Below are 18,425 nucleotides of genomic sequence, written 5' to 3'. Positions count from 1 at the left end.
TCTACTACTTAGATGACTCAGTGGTAGCCTGGGTGTGATATCCACGGCCTCTGTTTATCGCACAAGAAGCATCCATGGCAACAAGCAAAATAATTTGCGGTTCCGCTATCGTTCACATGGTTTTGAATGAGATAATGCGTCCCACTGTTCGCTGTAGTGGTTTTGAAATAGTGTCTTGATTGTTCTCCAATCGTACAAGCTGCCAAACGGATATTCAAGGCAAGATGAGCTCTTGCACTTGATCTCCTCCAACTTTCCCAGTGCTGGCAGACAGGACCGTAAACAGGGAAGAGGTGGCGTGTGTGTGTGTGTGTGTGTGTGTGTGTGTGTGTGTGTGTGTGTGTGTGTGTGTGTGTGTGTGTGTGTGTGTGTGTGTGTGTGTGTGTGTGTGTGTGTGTGTGTGTGTGTGTGTGTGTGTGTGTGTGTGTGTGTGTGGGTGTGTGTGCATGCCGTGAACCGATGTGCATTCACATGCCGTGTGTTTATTTGCACGTGGGATTTTTTTACATTCGCTTGTGTGCGTGTGTCATTTTTGTTTGTGTACTGTGTGCGTGTGCGTATAACACCCCGCTGTGCACTCAAATGCGCACAGAATCTGAGGGATAAGTGTAATTGAAACAGCCACACAATGAGCATACTGTGACCCAGACATGTGACAGAAACCATTTGTCATGTATTGTGTCCCTTTAGCTGTGGCGCGAGGCCTGCTCTCCATGTCTCAGTGTACTGCACTGTGGGCTTATTTTCATGGGGACGAATGGGCAAACAAATTCCTGAAATGAACCCTATCTGTCATTTCACCAATGGCTGTATGATGCCATACAAGGCAGACAGTCAAGTATTGTATTACCCACAGAAAAATAATAGTGCCAACTCCCAACTGGAACCAAACTGGTTCTTCAGAGTAATGCCATAGAAGAACCATTTTTTGTTATTCTAAAGGTTCTCCAATCTCTAGTCCAGCGGTTCTCAAACTATGGGTCGCGACCTAAAGTGGGGTCGCGCCGCGGGAAGGTGCCGTTGGGGTCGTGCATTGCCGATCAAAAACAGAAGAAATATTTTTTTATCAAGAAACGGTTAAAAAAAAGTGAGGTAGTCGCAACCAACGTGAAGATGACGGCCACCACACACACACACACACACACACACACACACACACACACACACACACACTAGATTGTGATGTAACATTACAGAGCGGCTCGCTCGGAGCGGGGAAATCATTCTCACAGACAGACAACCAGAACATACCAACAGTTACCACGATAGAGAAAAACGCCACGGTCAGTGGTCAAAGATAAAATCAAGAGCTGGATCAGGTGGAACCACCGAAGTTGAAATATGTTAAACTTCTAGCCAGATATGCATGTTGGCTAAATGCTTATGGGTAGGTGGTACAAATACATGGACCACGGGTCCATTTGGTTCCATTGGTAGATCTGTTCTTTTTGGTGAATGTCACAAAAAATTGGATGCTAGGGTTTAAGTGGGTAGAGGTGCCTCAAAGAACCATAACAAAATTGACAAAAAGTTTAGCTAGAACCATATGAGGAATGTGAAGAACTATTCAGTAAATTAAATGGTTCTTTAGTAGGAGATGGATCTTCATAGAACCATAGAACCTTTTAAAACCATTTAAGAACTCTTATTTTATGTGTGTACCCACTCAGATTGAATGGAGTTGGGCATATGCATGGAAAAAGAAAAAGAAAAACGAGTTGAGCAGTTCATGAGCTACCCTTACAATGCGATGGTCTGTCTATATTCCTTTGGTAGTTCTCATGATCAGATAATGCAGTGATATATGACTCACTAGCATTGCATGTTATAGCATTTCATTGTAGTGTGCGGACAGAATACTTGTGGAAATGACAAACAGGCGAACTTGAATTTATGGCTTGGATCCTCGTCCATGTTGGAGAAGCCTCTTGGAGTAGTTTATTGCTGCTCAGTGATGAAATAATCATGTACACATTGGCTATGATACAATGTGTAAATCCATCCAGTGATGTATGAGGTGAAAGGTCCCAATGTTTTTAGTCTTCTCTGTGTTTTAGTTCAGTCCCGTGAGAGTCCCGGGGAGACCCTGTATGTGTATCACTGTCTCAGTGGCTCTGGTCTTGCTTTGATTAACATGAGGAAATACCAAACAATGTGAGTTGGAACAACTATTTATACAAACAGAGACACGCATGATAGGACCACTTTGCGTGTGGGTAAGAATGGCAAATTGCTGTATCTCATGCTATTCCTGTGTGCTTTCTCTCTGCTACCCCCCCCCCCTTCTCTCTATCCATCTGCTTCTCTCTCCCCTCAACTCTTTTTTCTCTGTCATCTTGTTCAGCTCTGTTGTCTCTGTCTCTCTCTCGCTCCCTCTCTACTACCCTGCCCACTCTCTGCTTCTCTGTCCATCTGCTTCTGTCTCCCCTCCTCTTTATCTCTTCGTCATCTCTCCGTCCGGTCTAAAATATCTCTTGTGGTCTCGGTCTCCCTTTTAAAGTGTAGAAGTCCCTTGCGGCGTCTCCTTTTGTAATGTGAAACTGGACCGATGGAAACTGCAGAGTCAGGACCACTTTATCGTCACGCTCACGTAGATTCCTTTTCACATGAGACAGGAGGAAACATCCGCCCCCCCAGGGCCCATAAAAGACCAAAGTTCTTTCTTCTCTTTTGTCTCTCTCTCTCTCTCTCTCTCTCTCTCTCTCTCTCTCTCTCTCTCTCTCTCTCTCTCTCTCTCTCTCTCTCTCTCTCTCTCTCTCTCTCCCACTGTATTGGTATATGCTTGCAGGAAAATACCGGCACACAACAATACTGATTGTTCCCCGGACACACTAAGAGACAATGCACGCTTTGGGAGGTCTGCAGGCTGTTGAATCAAACCAGAGTTTGAACTGTGTGACTCTGCATTGGCCTGCAGTCAGACAGATATAAATGAGCAGTCTGGTGGTGGAGCAATGCAAAAGATGCTCACAACTGACAGACACAACAATAACCGGAAGACTTACATCTTTTAAAAATGATGACGTGTGTGCATCAGAAAGTTTTGGGGATCACAGGAAAGTGTTTAACGACTTAAACCCTATATAAATACTTCACTGACCCGGGTCCCCCAGGGGTTTATCTGTGGCTCCCTGATTCGAACCAACGCAAATAATTGCTTGGAAGGATATTTCAGCAAAGAATCCAGAGGTAGTGTCGCAAAGTGCTTTCCCTTGCAGAAATACCGCTGACCACAACGCATAGCCGAATAAATAGCCTGAACGATTTTCCTCCTGTCAGTTCCTTCAGGTCATTGTTCATGATGTACTGTATGGGATATTTCCTCCTGTGTTTGACACTTCCTCCTCCTTGCACAACGTATTCTTTAGCAGCGCGTCGTGGTGGAAATTCCAGCGGTGCGCCTTGGAATGAGCTACCGAACAGGAAGTGACACGTGGAGGCGGTGAGGTCTTTCCTTTCACGGAGGGAACGTGGGTGTTTCTCATAAAAGCTTGAGGACGGGCTATATTTTTGGATATGACCACCTCTGGGACATTATTTGGAGCGTCCCTTTGTTTCGTTCCATTTTGGGGAAAAACCTGAAAGGAAGCAATGATGCATTTCCAACAAACTAGATTCCTTTCCAGGCAAGGCTGGACAGGGACGTGATGAGAATAATACACATGACTCATGGAGACAATGATGACATGGTCAATGGCTTGGTCACAAATTCTTTGAACTGATTTCTTATATCTTCACATAATCTAAAAAAAACAAAAAAACTCATGACAAATGACAAGCATGCTAGAAGAATACAGTAAATGTGAGAGGTGGCTAGGACTGAATCAGCGCCACAGAAATAGAGGAGCCTCTTTCTCACTTGTCAAACAGCATTCCAGGGATGTTTACTCTTTGGACCACTTTATTGTTTTAAACGCTAAAGCAATATCATGTACTGTTATTTCTTCAAACTTTAGAATTTCCTTCTCAAAACTTCACTGTGGTTCTTCGAGTAGTTGACGATGCCCCTACAGGTCAACGTTAATGTTAAGTATTATTCCTTGGCGAATGACCCCAGAATGCTGTTCAAGCGTGCTGCTGTGTTATTAAAGTAATGGCTACTGTGGCCAAGCACTTTGGCCCTGCGGAGAAGAATGAGGCCTCAGAACGCGGAAGCTTGAGAAATCTGGAACACACGTCATCGAGGGTTCCATTCCGGAGCCTCGCCGATTCTCAGCCCAGAAACTGGCAGCAGAGGCCCGATTCTCCGAGTTAACATTAATAGGAGCTGACAGATCCAGTCCTTGCATGACTTACAGACTGTAATTCTTTCAGTGCTTGGAATTTGTTTGACTTGAGAAAAAGTGTGCATGATACGGATCTGTTTTATGAATGGAACAAGGGCTCTACTTTCCCTATAGCTGTCATGGGGAATCATCTGCCTTTAAAAAAAAAAAAAAAAGAGGCCAGCAAGTTCACGATACAGCACAATAATATCAAGGGTACGACCCCAGAGCTATAAACACAATGTTTCATAGGTACAAAGTAACATGTCAAGAAAGTAATGGATGGAGTGACAAATGTAGATAGTCACTTAGGCTAGTTAAATGTTAAAAGGGTGTGTGTTGCCTTAAAACTCTCTACAGTAAAGTTCCAGTAATAGATTTAAATGTACACCATAAAGTACCCTGAAGGTTTCATCCGTTTGAACAAATATGGGGACTTTAGGCGGCTTTATTTACCCCTGTAGGTTGCTAAAATCTTTTGTTGGTCAAATACCTCTCTGTCTCTAGCCAGGAACCTAGGCAACGCTATTAAGTAGGCTACAGTAGAAAGAATTTTCTTTGTTTTTCACTTGCATTCACATGCAGGCACTCTGAGATTATCAACTCGTGACCCCACTTATTTGGTTGTTTGTGTTCACTAATCAGCCACTAATCCCTAGAAATGGTGGCCAAATCTGTGTTTGGGTTTTTCTCTAATGAGGCCCTCGCTGGCTGTCAGTGTGTTGGAGAGTGGATGGGGTCACTGAGATCATTCTCTACTGGGCCCACAGTCTCCCAGCCTTATGCACAGCCAACTGTCAAAAGATAGCACAGCAACCTCAGCCCCCTTTGTAGATAAAATCATAGGAGATCATTACAGGAGCCAGGAACAACAGGATACTGGTCTAGAAAGAAAAACTACATTATTATGCGCAAATATCAAGCCTCTTTCTCAAGGCTACAAAATACTTTCACCGGCTTACTCTCCTTCACCTACATGTCTTCATCTAGCATACATGGGCTGATAGGTGAACTCATTAAGGAATCAGAGCTTTTTCACCTTGATTCTGTTTGTCAGTTGATTTTGTGATGGCATGTGGTCCTAATATTCAGCACTCTCAGCGCACATCTGATCTCAGCCTTGATCAGTCTCACGGAACCAGTTCTCTCTCTCTCTCTCCCTCACTTTACCTGCTATTGGCCACTGGGTTCATTCCTGCTCCTGCCCACTGACTGACCTCCCAGAGAGTCGGCTAGATCCTGGCTAGAATCAAGAATCCAATGATGTCACAACTAAGTGTTGTCTAGTGAAAGTGCTTGAAATTCACGGTTTCCCTTCAAACGCACAATTTACACTTCATTTCACGACCCTTTCACTCGACAAAAAGACTAAAATAATCTATCAACATGAAACTACACGTTACATTACTTATGACATCACCGTCCCATCCTTGGCATCTTTATTCTAGGGCTTCTTTAAAGTCAGCCGGCCCAGATACAGTAGTGTTTTCCTGGGTGCTCTCCAGTGATCTGGACTGTCCCTCCTCCCACAGAGGCACCAGGGCCAGGCTGCAGGGAGCAATAAAGGGACTGGTTTGTGTTTGGTTACTGGTGCAGATCGCCATGTTAAAGGCTTAATTTCCCAGGTCCGGAGGGGATTTTTTACCATGCAGGGGGTGGAAATGCCAGGCAGGGGTTCTGTTTATGTGTGTGTGTGTGTGCATGTGTGTGCATGCATGCATGTGTGTGCGTGCGCCTGTCTACGGTTGTGCGTGTGTGTGTCTGTGGGCTCAAATGTATTGTGTGTGTTTGAGGGTCATTTGGGTGTGCACTCGTAATTGATGCTGAGGTCTAATAAGTCCTCGGCTAAAGACATGCATATGATTTCAATTAGGTTCTCTCCACCTTTCCCCTCTACTGCCCCCACCCTGCACCCCCGTCCCCTGTTGACTCCCTTCCCTGTCATCTACAAACTCCCTGACCAGACTCTTTGGTTGCGGGCTGAGGTTCTAGCAGTAATTCTAGTCCCAGTCCCAGTCCTTTATTAATAAGTGTAGCTTTTTGACAGGTTGATGAATTGAGGACGGCCATGACTCCTGGCTAAAAGGGGCCTCAGTTAAAGAAACAAAGAGACATGCATAGTGTTCACATACCCACACGGGATACAGTATACACACACAGGCAAAGCAAGTAAGCAACCCAATCGCCAGAGGAAAAAAACATTGCTGTTAAAGGAGAATTCCGGACAAATTAAGTGTTATCTTTGATGTCTCGTTACTCACCTACCGATGTGAAAAGTAGCGTTCTTTTTTTTCATATATTCCCCTGTCGTCATTTTTTAAACCCCCTCCGTTGTCATAATGGGAGCGCGTGGCTAAGGGAAATTCGTCTATTATAACCGACGCAAAGTTGTTTTTTTCACTACTAGTATTCATAGTAGAGTCTCATGATAGTCAAACATGCGTTGAAACTATCTGCGAGGCTGCCGTCAATGGCGAACGATTTAACACTGCTTGCTTGTTTCTTCCAGAACCTGGCAACTCGTGTTGCCAGAATCTGGAAACAAGCAACCAGTGTTAAATCGTTCGCCATTGACGGCAGCCTCGCAGATAGTTTCAACGCATGTTTGACTATCATGAGACTCTACTATGAATACTAGTAGTGAAAAAAACAACTTTGCGTCGGTTATAATAGACGAATTTCCCTTAGCCACGCGCTCCCATTATGACAACGGAGGGGGTTTAAAAAATGACGACAGGGGAATATATGAAAAAAAAGAACGCTACTTTTCACATCGGTAGGTGAGTAACGAGACATCAAAGATAACACTTAATTTGTCCGGAATTCTCCTTTAAACATTGCTGTTATACGTTTTCATCAAACCATGGATCTGTTGAATCTCGAGGTTTCAAGGCAGGCACGCCATCTGCAGCGGACTTGAGCCCTGTGAGCCGTGCCCAAGTGGGGCGCGAGCCGAGTGAATGCCCGCGCCGAGCGAATGCCTGCGCCGGGTGAATGCCTGCGCCGAGCGGTGCGAAGCCAGCTGCCGCTGAATCAGTGCCGTTCGGTTTGTATTCCGGTATACGATAGCAATCCGTTATAATCTACTTCAAAGTTTTACTTTGTACTTGACTTGTAAATCTAGGATTGAGTTGACATGCCCCGCATCTGGAAACGTTGATATGCAATGTTTTTTGGTAATAGTAAAAAAAACATGAACATTCAATAGATCTTGTTGTGATTTGTAGAAACGGTCTGCGCCAAAGATATCTCGGATGGGCAAACACAACCAATACCTTGTCCCCTACACAAACTTGTTTTCTTTCTCCTACGTCTTTCTTTCTCAAAACACACACACACACACACACACACACACACACACACACACACACACACACACACACTGACACACACGCACACTGTACACAGAACCGTGAGCCATGCTTTTTTCATAACACGGGTCAGTGAAATGTGATGGCTCTCTGAATTTAAAAGTAGACAGAGCTGCTTCTCATAAACAAGTCACTGTCCTGTCAGTGTGTTCTGTCCTTCGTCCTCTCCAAGTGTGTCTCCATCAGAGCCAGGCAGAGCGGCCCCCCGAGATTCAAGAGTGAAAAATGTAATGTGAGAGATGAAGAGAGATTAGGATAAGGCTGTACGTAGATCATATGTAGTCCCACGTGTAGTCTTTTGTTTATGGAGAGATTGGAGCTGTTTCAACCCTTCTCCCCACTCACAATAAGTTTACAATGTTTTGACAATGTGGGGAAAGCAAGATAAGGTAACTATAGGTGATTTATAAGGTGATAAGGTTTGACTCGTGAACGTTTGAACGTGACCGCCACACCAAGGTGTGGCCTCCACTAAAACCTGTACGCTCTCAAGCCCTGGAAACGGGCAGAATCAATCTCTTTAATGGGACAGAGGGCTTACGGCTGATTTCTTTAATGAAACTATAGGCGGCCACCATACTTTTAAGAGCAACTTGAAAGCACTTACGGGCCCTCAATGTTACCAAACTGGCATTTTTATAAGCTGAGCACCAGATGTGCTGCCATATAAATCTGCCATCCGCTCACAGCAAATATCTATTTGCAGCAGACGGTGCGAGCCCAGAGAAGAGCATGTTGTAAGGAAAGTGGGCCAAAAAGGGTTGTGTTGGGTGTGTGTGTGTGTGTGTGTGTGTGTGTGTGTGTGTGTGTGTGTGTGTGTGTGTGTGTGTGTGTGTGTGTGTGTGTGTGTGTGTGTGTATTGTGTGCGTCAGTTAAAACAGAAACGTTCACACCAAACCACATGTTGGTGCTGGCACTGTAATTGGGAGTAAAGGCACTCCTGGATTGGTGGAGGCGCTCATCATGTTTACCTAACTTGCACTCTGACGCTCACTGAAGATCGGTAATTCGAGCCATGATGCTATAGAACCTTACAGCAGTGAGTAGTAACACTTGTTTTTTTTTAACCTTTCCTACAAATGTTTTCTCCATAAATCTTTTAAAACGTTTCCAAAAGATTTTCAGAAGAAATCCAGGAATTACAAAAATATAATTTCTAAAGATTTTGAGGAAAAGAAAAAATCTGAAATGTTTAACATTCAACTTAATGTTAAAATATCAGCTCTACAAGCTCTGCCATTTCCACTATTCTTGTAATAGGACTTAAGTAATTCATTCGTTGTTTTGTAAGTTTGGGTACCAGGGAGACACCAAATAAATGTTGTGTGTCTCACCTGCAATAAAACATTTCAACAAACCATCATGGCCCTTCTCTCTCTCCGTGTCATGTGTGGTCGTATCTGTGTTAGCATGTGCGTGTGTGCATGTGTGAGTTGCCCTGGCCTTCGTCCACAGGTCGTGTTTTTACACAGATTAGAAGTCATAGATGTCAGAACTTTGCTGTCATGTCACTGCAGGAACACTGTTGTAATACAATACACTGCAGAGCTCCCCACCCAGCAACTCCCACCCACATCCCCTCACACATGTTTGTATTACCAGTGGTGTAAAGTAACATTTACTCAAGTACTGTACTTAAGTACAATTTTGAGGTATTTTGACTTTACTGGAGTATTTCCAATTTGCTTACTTTTACTCGCTACATCTCAGAGGCAAATAGTATACTTTTACTCCACTACACTTATTTGAAAACTTGAGTTACTAGTTACTTTGTAGATTTTGATTATTATTACAAAAGATTCAAAAGATTTTTATACATATGAAAACTTGTGTACTCATTCTACATAATGAGTACTTTCTACTTTGGTACTTTAAGTACAATGGTATCAAAATAATACCAATACTTTTGTACTTTTACTCAAGTAAATTCTGAATTTCTGACTTTTACTTGTAACAGAGTATTTCTACATTGCAGTATTGATTATTTTACTTAAAAAAATAGTGCTTTTTCCACCACGGTGTATTACTATACTTGTGAGGACATCAACATTTTAGGACAGCAATATTAATGAAGCACCTGGGGGCCTGCGTTATAAATGCCGGAAATAGCGGAGTTACAACACACACACGCACACGCGCACACACACACACACACACACACACACACACACACACACACACACACACACACACACCACACACACACAGATACACAGCTCTTCTTTTCTCTCTGCCCAGACATGAATAAGCAAGGCTTGTCGCAGATACAGTTGCTGATGATTATCTGCAGAGTACACTATAAAATCCTCAGTGACTTTAACTCAGAGAGCATTCATATGGAACCAAACTGATCGGTAAGGCTCCTTTTGGTTCCATTTTAACACTCTCTGTGTAACAGGCTCGTAAGTAACAATATGGTACTTCCTAACTAGCAACCATTTAACTTTGGACCGCCTGGAACTCTCTCAAGGACACCTGGGGGTCCCCGGACCCCACGTTGAGAACCAGTGACCTACAGCACCAGAGCATTGCTTCACAACTGTGGCTTTTAAAATGAAGGTCAAATTTAGATTGAAAGTGAAAAACCCAGAGTGTAAAGCCAACTCTCCACTGCACCGATATCGGCCTGACTCGGCCGCGGAAGGCGTTGGAAAGCGTCTCCTGCCGACAACCTGTTATAGATAACACCGTGCCGTTGAGTCGGGACTTCTATGTTACCGTCGATCAACGACCAAGCAAGTTCGGTCGTGTAGTTGCTTATTTAGGCTTGTTTCCAAATGTTTTTTTATTATTATTTAAACCAGTGGTTCAACATGAACATGTTTTGTGCATTTGTGCTGTTAGAATGTTTCAAAACATATTCCACATTTTATTGCAAGAGTTTTTGAAAATAGACGAACTTGTAGATCTGTTATTTTCAAATAGCCGATGCATATAGTTTTAAAGTGCTCATGTGGCCTGAGTTGCTTATTTGGGCTTGTTTTCCTAGATCTGGTTGCTTATTTCTCTCACAAAGTGTGGCAACACTGCCTGTATAAAGGAGTCCTCATTAACGTCGGCCGACAGTTTGTGCTGAATTAAATGCCAACTTTTGCCAGTCTGTTGTAGTCTGTTGTTGTCTGAAGTAGTCTGTTTGGTAGAGAGTCACCCTAACAGAAGAGCTGGTGAGAGATGCTTGAAATCAGACTCACTCTCCATTTATCTCACTCTCTTGAGAAGTGTTGTAATGGTGACTCAAGTACAGTGTGCGTCCGTGCGTGCGTGTGTGTGTGTGTGTGTGTGTGTGTGTGTGTGTGTGTGTGTGTGTGTGTGTGTGTGTGTGTGTGTATACTCTGTATTGCAGAGCCAGCTGAGGCTTACCCAGGCAGGAGAATGCCACATATGTTAATACAGCATTAGACTAATAGGTGTTTTGTTTATTTGAAAGTAAAGCCCAGATTGTCAAATAAATCACCTCTGTTGGAAGCAGGATGTTGTTATGGAGATGGAGACCATTCAGACATGGAGGCAAACAGAGCAGGTCCTATCTGGTCCTGGTCTGGTCCTAGCTGGTCCTGATCTGGTCCAACGTGGTCTTGGTCTAGTAGTGGAATCCTGGACTGGAGCGAGCGGGTTTGGTCTGATGTATTGCCCAACCAGAGTCTGGCTCTGGGGGCGGTAGTAGACTTGAAGTGCTGATTTATTTTTCCAAACCGTAACCCTCAACGCCTAGAAGACGAAAGCATTTAGTTCTTGCACATCTATTCATCTTCATTGTCAGGCGGTTGGTGGAGTGGAGGAGGAGAAAGGTCTCAGATGTCTGTGAATCCATCTGTCTTTTGATTGCAGGAGACAAGGCAAAGACAAGGCCTGGACATCCCTTCTCTCAAGTTGACACTGTGGGCTTGATGGTACATTACAGGGGGAGGTCTGCCCGGGTTGTGAAAAGTGCTTATTAGAAATGGTATTTTTCACTTACACGCGTGTGGTCGCGTGTAAGTGTGTGTGTGTGTGTGTGTGTGTGTGTGTGGTCCAGGGAAGGGGTGAAGACAGGATTACATGCAGCAGTTCCATCTGTTGGGAGGACAGGGGTCCTGTCTGTAAACACCCTGAACCTCCTACCTCCTGTGGACCAGGAACTTCAAACTCAACTAAACCAAACACACACATGCACAGGCGCGCACACGAACCCCACGTACACACACACACACACACACACACACACACACACACACACACACACACACACACACACACACACACACACACACACACACACACACACACACACACACACACACACACACACACACACACACACAAGCGGCTTGAAGCAACAACAATCCTCCTCCGAGGAATGAGCCTCCATTCCTTCCCAGTGTCTTGCCCAACTTGTAAACAAGTCACTTCAGTTCAGCTGAAATGTTTACAGTGCAGGGCTATGATAATGTGCAGGCCCTGCAATCGTCATTCTAAACCACCGGCTATCACCAGTCCAGACCGATACTCAACGCACTAAAGCGTTATCAGAGGCGGTGACATCATCGCAACACACTTCTCAATGCACTTTTATCTATGTAGTTCAGCTGTTCAGAGACAGACCAGCCAGCGGCGGCAGTAAACCTTATCGGTCAAGTGCGCGCTGATAGCCCTGCGCCATGTGGCGGTCAATGCTGAATTGGTCATTTGTGTCACCGAGCTGTTTGTTCTAAGCCGGGCCATTAAAGGTACCTCGCTATCTGTATGACTGTAAACAGACTCCCAGTCTAAAGTATTTGTTGGTTGAAATGTACGGTACATTTTGGTGGTGCATCTGTCCTGTATTTCTCTGCTCATGGAGTGGAGTGACTTAACCACTTGAGCCCACTTTTATTTTATTTTTATTTAAGCGATGCTTGTCAATCAGTTATTTTCTGCAACGAAATTTGGTATAGACGGAAATACTAGCGGACCTAGTATAGAGCCCTGGGGCACCCCGGTCAACTAAGTATATAGCGTTTAGGTGGTTAAAAATACAGACAAAAAGTCGGTTTGTAGGGTAGCCTATACAGTATACACATATCATAGTATTTTAACTATATTGCTGAATTGCTTACTGCTACTATGAACAACTATGCTACTACTATAAACCTTCCAGTAGATGTACAAAACAATCAGCAGAGAAATGTATTCTCAAACCACAGGGCTGCAAAGCTTCATTTGGAAACAACCTCTTTTGTCGCCTCTAAAGACTTGTGGCTTTTGCAGTTGGAACATCATTAGGTTTGTTTCCTAATCCCCCATCTGTCAGTGTCTCCTCTTCTCTCCGCAACCAAACACTTATGGCAGGTCCCTTAATGGCTCCACAGCACAATACCATAGAGTTCTCCTTGTCATGCGATTCGTTCCCATTCTCACTGTCATTTCTCAAGAACAGTTTTTAGTCCTAGGTTACCAGGTGAATGCAGGTAACGTAATGGTAGGAGAAACTGAGAGAACTGTCACCTTCTGTTCTTCCTCCTTCTCTCTTCTTCTTCTTGTCCCTTTTCCTTCTTTTCCACTGCATATTTTACTATTACAATTATAATCTACAAGTTGATTGATTGATTGATTGATTGATTGATTGATTGATTGATTGCGTTTTTGTATTGACAAAAATGCATATACATGAACATATATGTGTGTATAACTGTCAGAAGGATAAAACACTCTCGAGCTTATTTCCATTGCGGTGCAAATGTGTGTGTAAACTGGGTGCTACGTGTTGGGGGAGGAGGGAAGTGTAGCAGAGAGAGACATAAAGACAAGTACATTTGGCATCATTGTGCCTCTGTCTCTTTATATCTTTTGATCCCAGTAAATATCATTACTCTCTTCCTTATTTTTGTACCCTTTTTTCTTCTTCTAAAACGTCTCTCTCTTGTTTCCCCCCCCCCCCCCCCCCTTTTTTGTTTTACAGAATTTCCGTCCCATTACAAGTGGATATGGCGGCTACAGTCGTAAACCCGCATACACCCCCGAGCCACCTCAGTCGCCCTTGTCGCCCTTGTCGCCTCAGTCACCCCAGCCCAACCACATCATGAACAACGGCCACTCCAGACCCAACAACGGCCACCACAGCTATGGCTACGGGAACAACGGAACGGGTCATGCGCAGTACAACAACCCTGCGGGGCTATACACTCAGAACAACACTCAGAACAACACTCACAACGGAGACCGATGTCTGCCAAGCAAGATGGGAGGCCTCAATCTGAGCGCCACACACAGGTGATGAAACACACTGAAATGTATGGCACACACATGCGCACAGAGAGAACGCAGATGGTTGAGACAGTGACACATGTGCACAGATATAATGCACATGGATGAGATGAGACACATGTGCACAGAGCTAATGCATATGGATGAGACACAGATGCACACGTACGCATACTTTGAACAAATTCACGTTGGGGTGCAAATCATGCCCACGCCAGCATGTCTTTTTCTACATCTGATTGTGATCTTGACCTTTGACCTTTAACACATAAAATGTAATAGTCTCTTCGAGGCAGCCTACTTATCATTCCCATCAAGTGTTATGACAAAAATGCCACGTGTTGTTGTTACTTAGCTAAAAGTCAGCCCATGACCTTGACCTTTGATTATTTAAACCCAAAAAGTTAAGCATTTCTTTGGGGCAGACAATCGATAATTTCTACCAAGTTATCTTGCAAGCAATCACACAAATAAGCAGACCAATTACAATACTCTGCCATGCATGTGGGCACGGGCACACACACACACACACACACACACACACACACACACACACACACACACACACACACACACACACACACACACACACATACACACACACACACACACGTTCTATAGGATTCAGTAAATTGTACTGTTTAGAACTTCAGGCACCTGTAGGGCCGTCAGGAGACAACGTGTTTCGTACCAGTGTGAGAGAATCTGTCCACTAATCCATCAGTGGCTATGCTGATCTTCACAGAGCCATGTCAGATACCGTGGCTGCGTCACAAACCTGCACTTCACAATCAATGCCAACACACACATGTATAAGAATGTGAAGATAGAATGTCAACAGTAAATGACAGATGCATCCTGCTCCATTTGGGAACACACTGAGGGATGGAGGGTACTGTAAATGTACGGGTGGAAAAAGTTGTAACTTGCAACCTACAATAAGGGAGTCATTATATTTTTGATGGATGATTCGGACTCCTTCCTGAGTAAACATTCTACCTGCTGGTGTAGGATTGAATCCAGCTGAAACCTCTTCTATTCTGCATCTCCGCTGTCACAGCTTCAGTATTGAGACTGCACACTTTGTTTTGACATAATTCAAAAACAAGAAAACTGTCCAGGCTTCCTTTTTCTGCCGAGAGACATTTACTGCTGGCTTTTCAGCAATCTGGCAAAACGTCATTCTATGCTTTAATCTCATTTTGTTTAGACTACTGTACTGCAACTCCCTGCATTCCATGTCTCAGTCGGGAGTCCACATCAGGACTCCAGCTGGTTTAACAAAATATTTAAAAAAGAAATACAGTGACCAGACCCTGCTAAGAAGACAAGCTCACATCACCCCAAATTTACTATCTTTATATCCGTTTTGTGTTTGTGTTTGACAAGGTTTTAAGACTCCTCTAAACCTTTTTGAAGTTATGATTGATGTATCTGTTGACAATCCGCATTGTTTGACACCCCGTAACCACTACACATTCTTTACCCCAGTGATCTTCAACCAGTGGTCCAGGAGACCAAAAGTTTATCATGTAATGTTTAGAGTGTGAAAATGTCAAAAGGTTTTACCCTCAAATTCACACATTTACAGGATTTCATTGTGCATGACCAACACCGATAGTGCGTGTCCTTATAGGCGAACATAAATAAAGGGGAAAATAAGTTATTTATTTTAAATATTTTTTAATGAAAAAAAAAGATTCGATTCGACACATTGTGAGCTTGTATCTGCTATTTTCGCTATTCGTGCAACTATATTTTTAGGGTTAGTCATTCTATATTGTACTCAATGTGCCCAACCAGTTGAGAAGTAGTGCTTTGATCATTCCTGAATCTAGACTGAAGACTTAAGATAGTGTCATCCATCATCTAGCAGGCCTCCCTAAGCTTGTATTCCATTAATGTCTTGTTCTCTCTAATCTCTCTCAGCCCCGAGCCTCCCGTGCATTCCCCTGTGCCCCGCAACGGCAATACCAATGGCAACGGCAACGGTTTTGACATGCAGTCTGACGTGTTAAAGATGTTGCAGGACTATGAAGAACCCGTAACCGAACCCAAACAGTCCGGATCCTTCAAATACCTCCAGGGAATACTGGAGGCTGAGGATGGAGGTGGGTACAGTGTGTGTGTGTGTGTGTGTGTGTGTGTGTGTGTGTGTGTGTGTGTGTGTGTGTGTGTGTGTGTGTGTGTGTGTGTGTGTGTGTGTGTGTGTGTGTGTGTGTGTGTGTGTGTGTGTGTGTGTGTGTGTGTGTGTGTGTGTGTGTGTGTGTGTGTGTGTGTGTGTGTGTGTGTGCGCGCGCGTGCATGCGTGCGTGCGCATGTGCAAATGCATGTGAGCAAGCATGTGAGAAAAAGTGATTATATATTCCAGTTCATACAAATGGAAGTGCAAAAAGGGCTTATTCCTGGTGGAAAATTGGATCGGAATTATTAATGACCACGGACCGCGACCAATAAACTCCAGTCAGCTGTAACGCACACACACAAGTATGTAGATGGCCCCTGTGTGTCTATTCAGTGTTCCTTTCTGTGCTGGCTATCACGTCTGTTTGTAGCATATGTATATGTTACATCTGCTGTAAATAAACACACACACACACACACACACACACACACACACACACACACACACACACACACACACACACACACACACACACACACACACACACACACACACACACACACACACACACACACACACACACACACACACACACACATGCATAGCAGAGTACATGTAATTTCTCCCAGCTATACAGCAAACAGGCCAACAGCCTGTCTCTGTCAGCGGTAAGATCCTCCGTCTCTCTGGCATAGTTTACCTTTTATAGAAAGAAAGTAGGGTAGAGAAGGACAGAGAAGAGAAATAAAGACAGAAAGGGAGGGAGGGAGCAAGACAGTAAGTGAGAAAGGAGTGACAGTAAGACAGTAAAAAAGAGAGAGACAGAGTAAGAGAGAAAGAGAGAGACAGGAAGAGGGATGAGTGAAGTGTCTTCGTGGTTCACACAGAGACGTAGGAGGGGAGGGACGTTTTGTGAAGGAAATTTACTGCAAAAACAACCTCACAAAGGACAATAAAGAGAGAAATATGATTTCCCTGTCTGCCTTCCGACCGCTCAGGATTCCGAGAAGCAATCGCTCTCTCTCTCTCTCTCTCTCTCTCTCTCTCTCTCTCTCTCTCTCTCTCTCTCCTCCTCTGGTTGTGAACTTGCTGAGGAGGAATCATGTGATGCTGACAGTGGCAGAGTTAATCCTCTGGAACCCCTCCTCCTCCTCCTCCTCCTCCTCCTCCTCCTTCGTAGGATTCCTGTTTACTCCAGTCAAAACAGAGGAGCTGCTCTCGATCTTTCTGTGAACTGAAAACCAGTGATGGAAGATGTAGAAATACTCTGTTACAAGTAAAAGTCAGGTATTAAAAATGTACTTGAGTAAAAATACAAAAGTATTGCCATCAAAATATAAGTACTAAAAGTAAAAGTACTCACTATGCAGAATGTCCCATTTCAAGTTTTCAAATGTATAAAAATCTTTTGAAAATAGCAGATCTTCAGGCTCGCAATGCGCCGCATCGCAACGCATTGTGAGATTTTAGGTCGGCTATTTTCAAATAGCCAAAGTTTAAATAGGGCTGAAGTGGTTAATGTATGTATTATCTACAAATTTAGTAACTCAAGTTTTCAAATAATTGTAGTGGAGTAAAAAGTACAATATTTGTCTCTGAGATGTAGTGGAGTAGAAGTAAAAGTATTGAAAATTGGAAATACTCCAGTAAAGTAAAAGTACCTCAAAATTGTACTTGAGTACAGTACTTGAGTAAATGTACTCAATGTTACTTTCCACCACTGCTGAAAACCCATCTCTCTGAAAAGTCCCACGTAGAGGAAGACTCAGAGTATACATGCGTCTGGGGGGGAGGATTGGTTACGTATACAAAGGAAATTTGGTTATACAGGGGGCCTTTGGTTACAGGGAATTTGTTATACGGGAGTTTGGTTATACGAGGGACTAGTGGGTGCCTTTGGGTAAACAAGGGAACTGTGTTTATGTACTGTGGGAGCTCTGAGTTATGTTTGTGTGTTACAAAATTATATGAATGTGAGAAAGGAGCATGCATGCATGGCGAAACTGTCTTGAATGACTGATGTTAAAATGTCAGTTTGACAACATTATAAGGTTAGGCTTGGATTATTTGCGTATATTACCATTTGTTACACAATAATGCACCACTGTGACGGATGGCAAGGTACAACATGCAAGACATATGAAAACATTTAAATAACCATCCCTATAATACCGGTTGGGGTGGCACTCATTTGTCACGATAAAAGAACACAAATTGCTGTTAAAGGTTCCCACCGGCACTCTTTGACATGTGAACAGACACCATAATCCAAAGGTAAGCCGCAACTAATGAGCATTTTGGGACACGGCCAGCTTGTGTTCATCTTTAAATGTGGCGTTAATCACTCAAAAGTAAAGAAAAAGAAAAGAATGACAGAGTCTTAAATAAAACAGTGACCGAGGGTGAGAGAGAGACACCAGGAGAGATTGGAGGTGGAGAGATTTA

The 18,425-nt window shown here is 43.6% G+C and overlaps 1 protein-coding gene across 1 annotated transcript in view; it reads left to right on the top strand.

The window, feature by feature from the left end:
- pdlim4 (PDZ and LIM domain 4) overlaps window positions 1-18,425 on the top strand; it is a 59,342-nt gene that overhangs the window by 29,229 nt on the left and 11,688 nt on the right. Inside the window, exons 4-5 of the mRNA XM_080435450.1 lie at window positions 13,554-13,864; window positions 15,785-15,966. Coding sequence (XP_080291576.1) covers window positions 13,554-13,864; window positions 15,785-15,966 — 493 coding nt within the window. The remainder of the gene's footprint in view (window positions 1-13,553; window positions 13,865-15,784; window positions 15,967-18,425) is intronic.

This window comes from Gymnoscopelus braueri (assembly GCF_963280865.1).
Source record: "Gymnoscopelus braueri genome assembly, chromosome: 8".
In the NCBI taxonomy this organism is placed as follows: Eukaryota; Metazoa; Chordata; class Actinopteri; order Myctophiformes; family Myctophidae; genus Gymnoscopelus; species Gymnoscopelus braueri.
The sequence above is the reverse complement of the archived record's forward strand: the minus strand, read 5'-3'. Positions and strand labels throughout refer to the sequence as shown.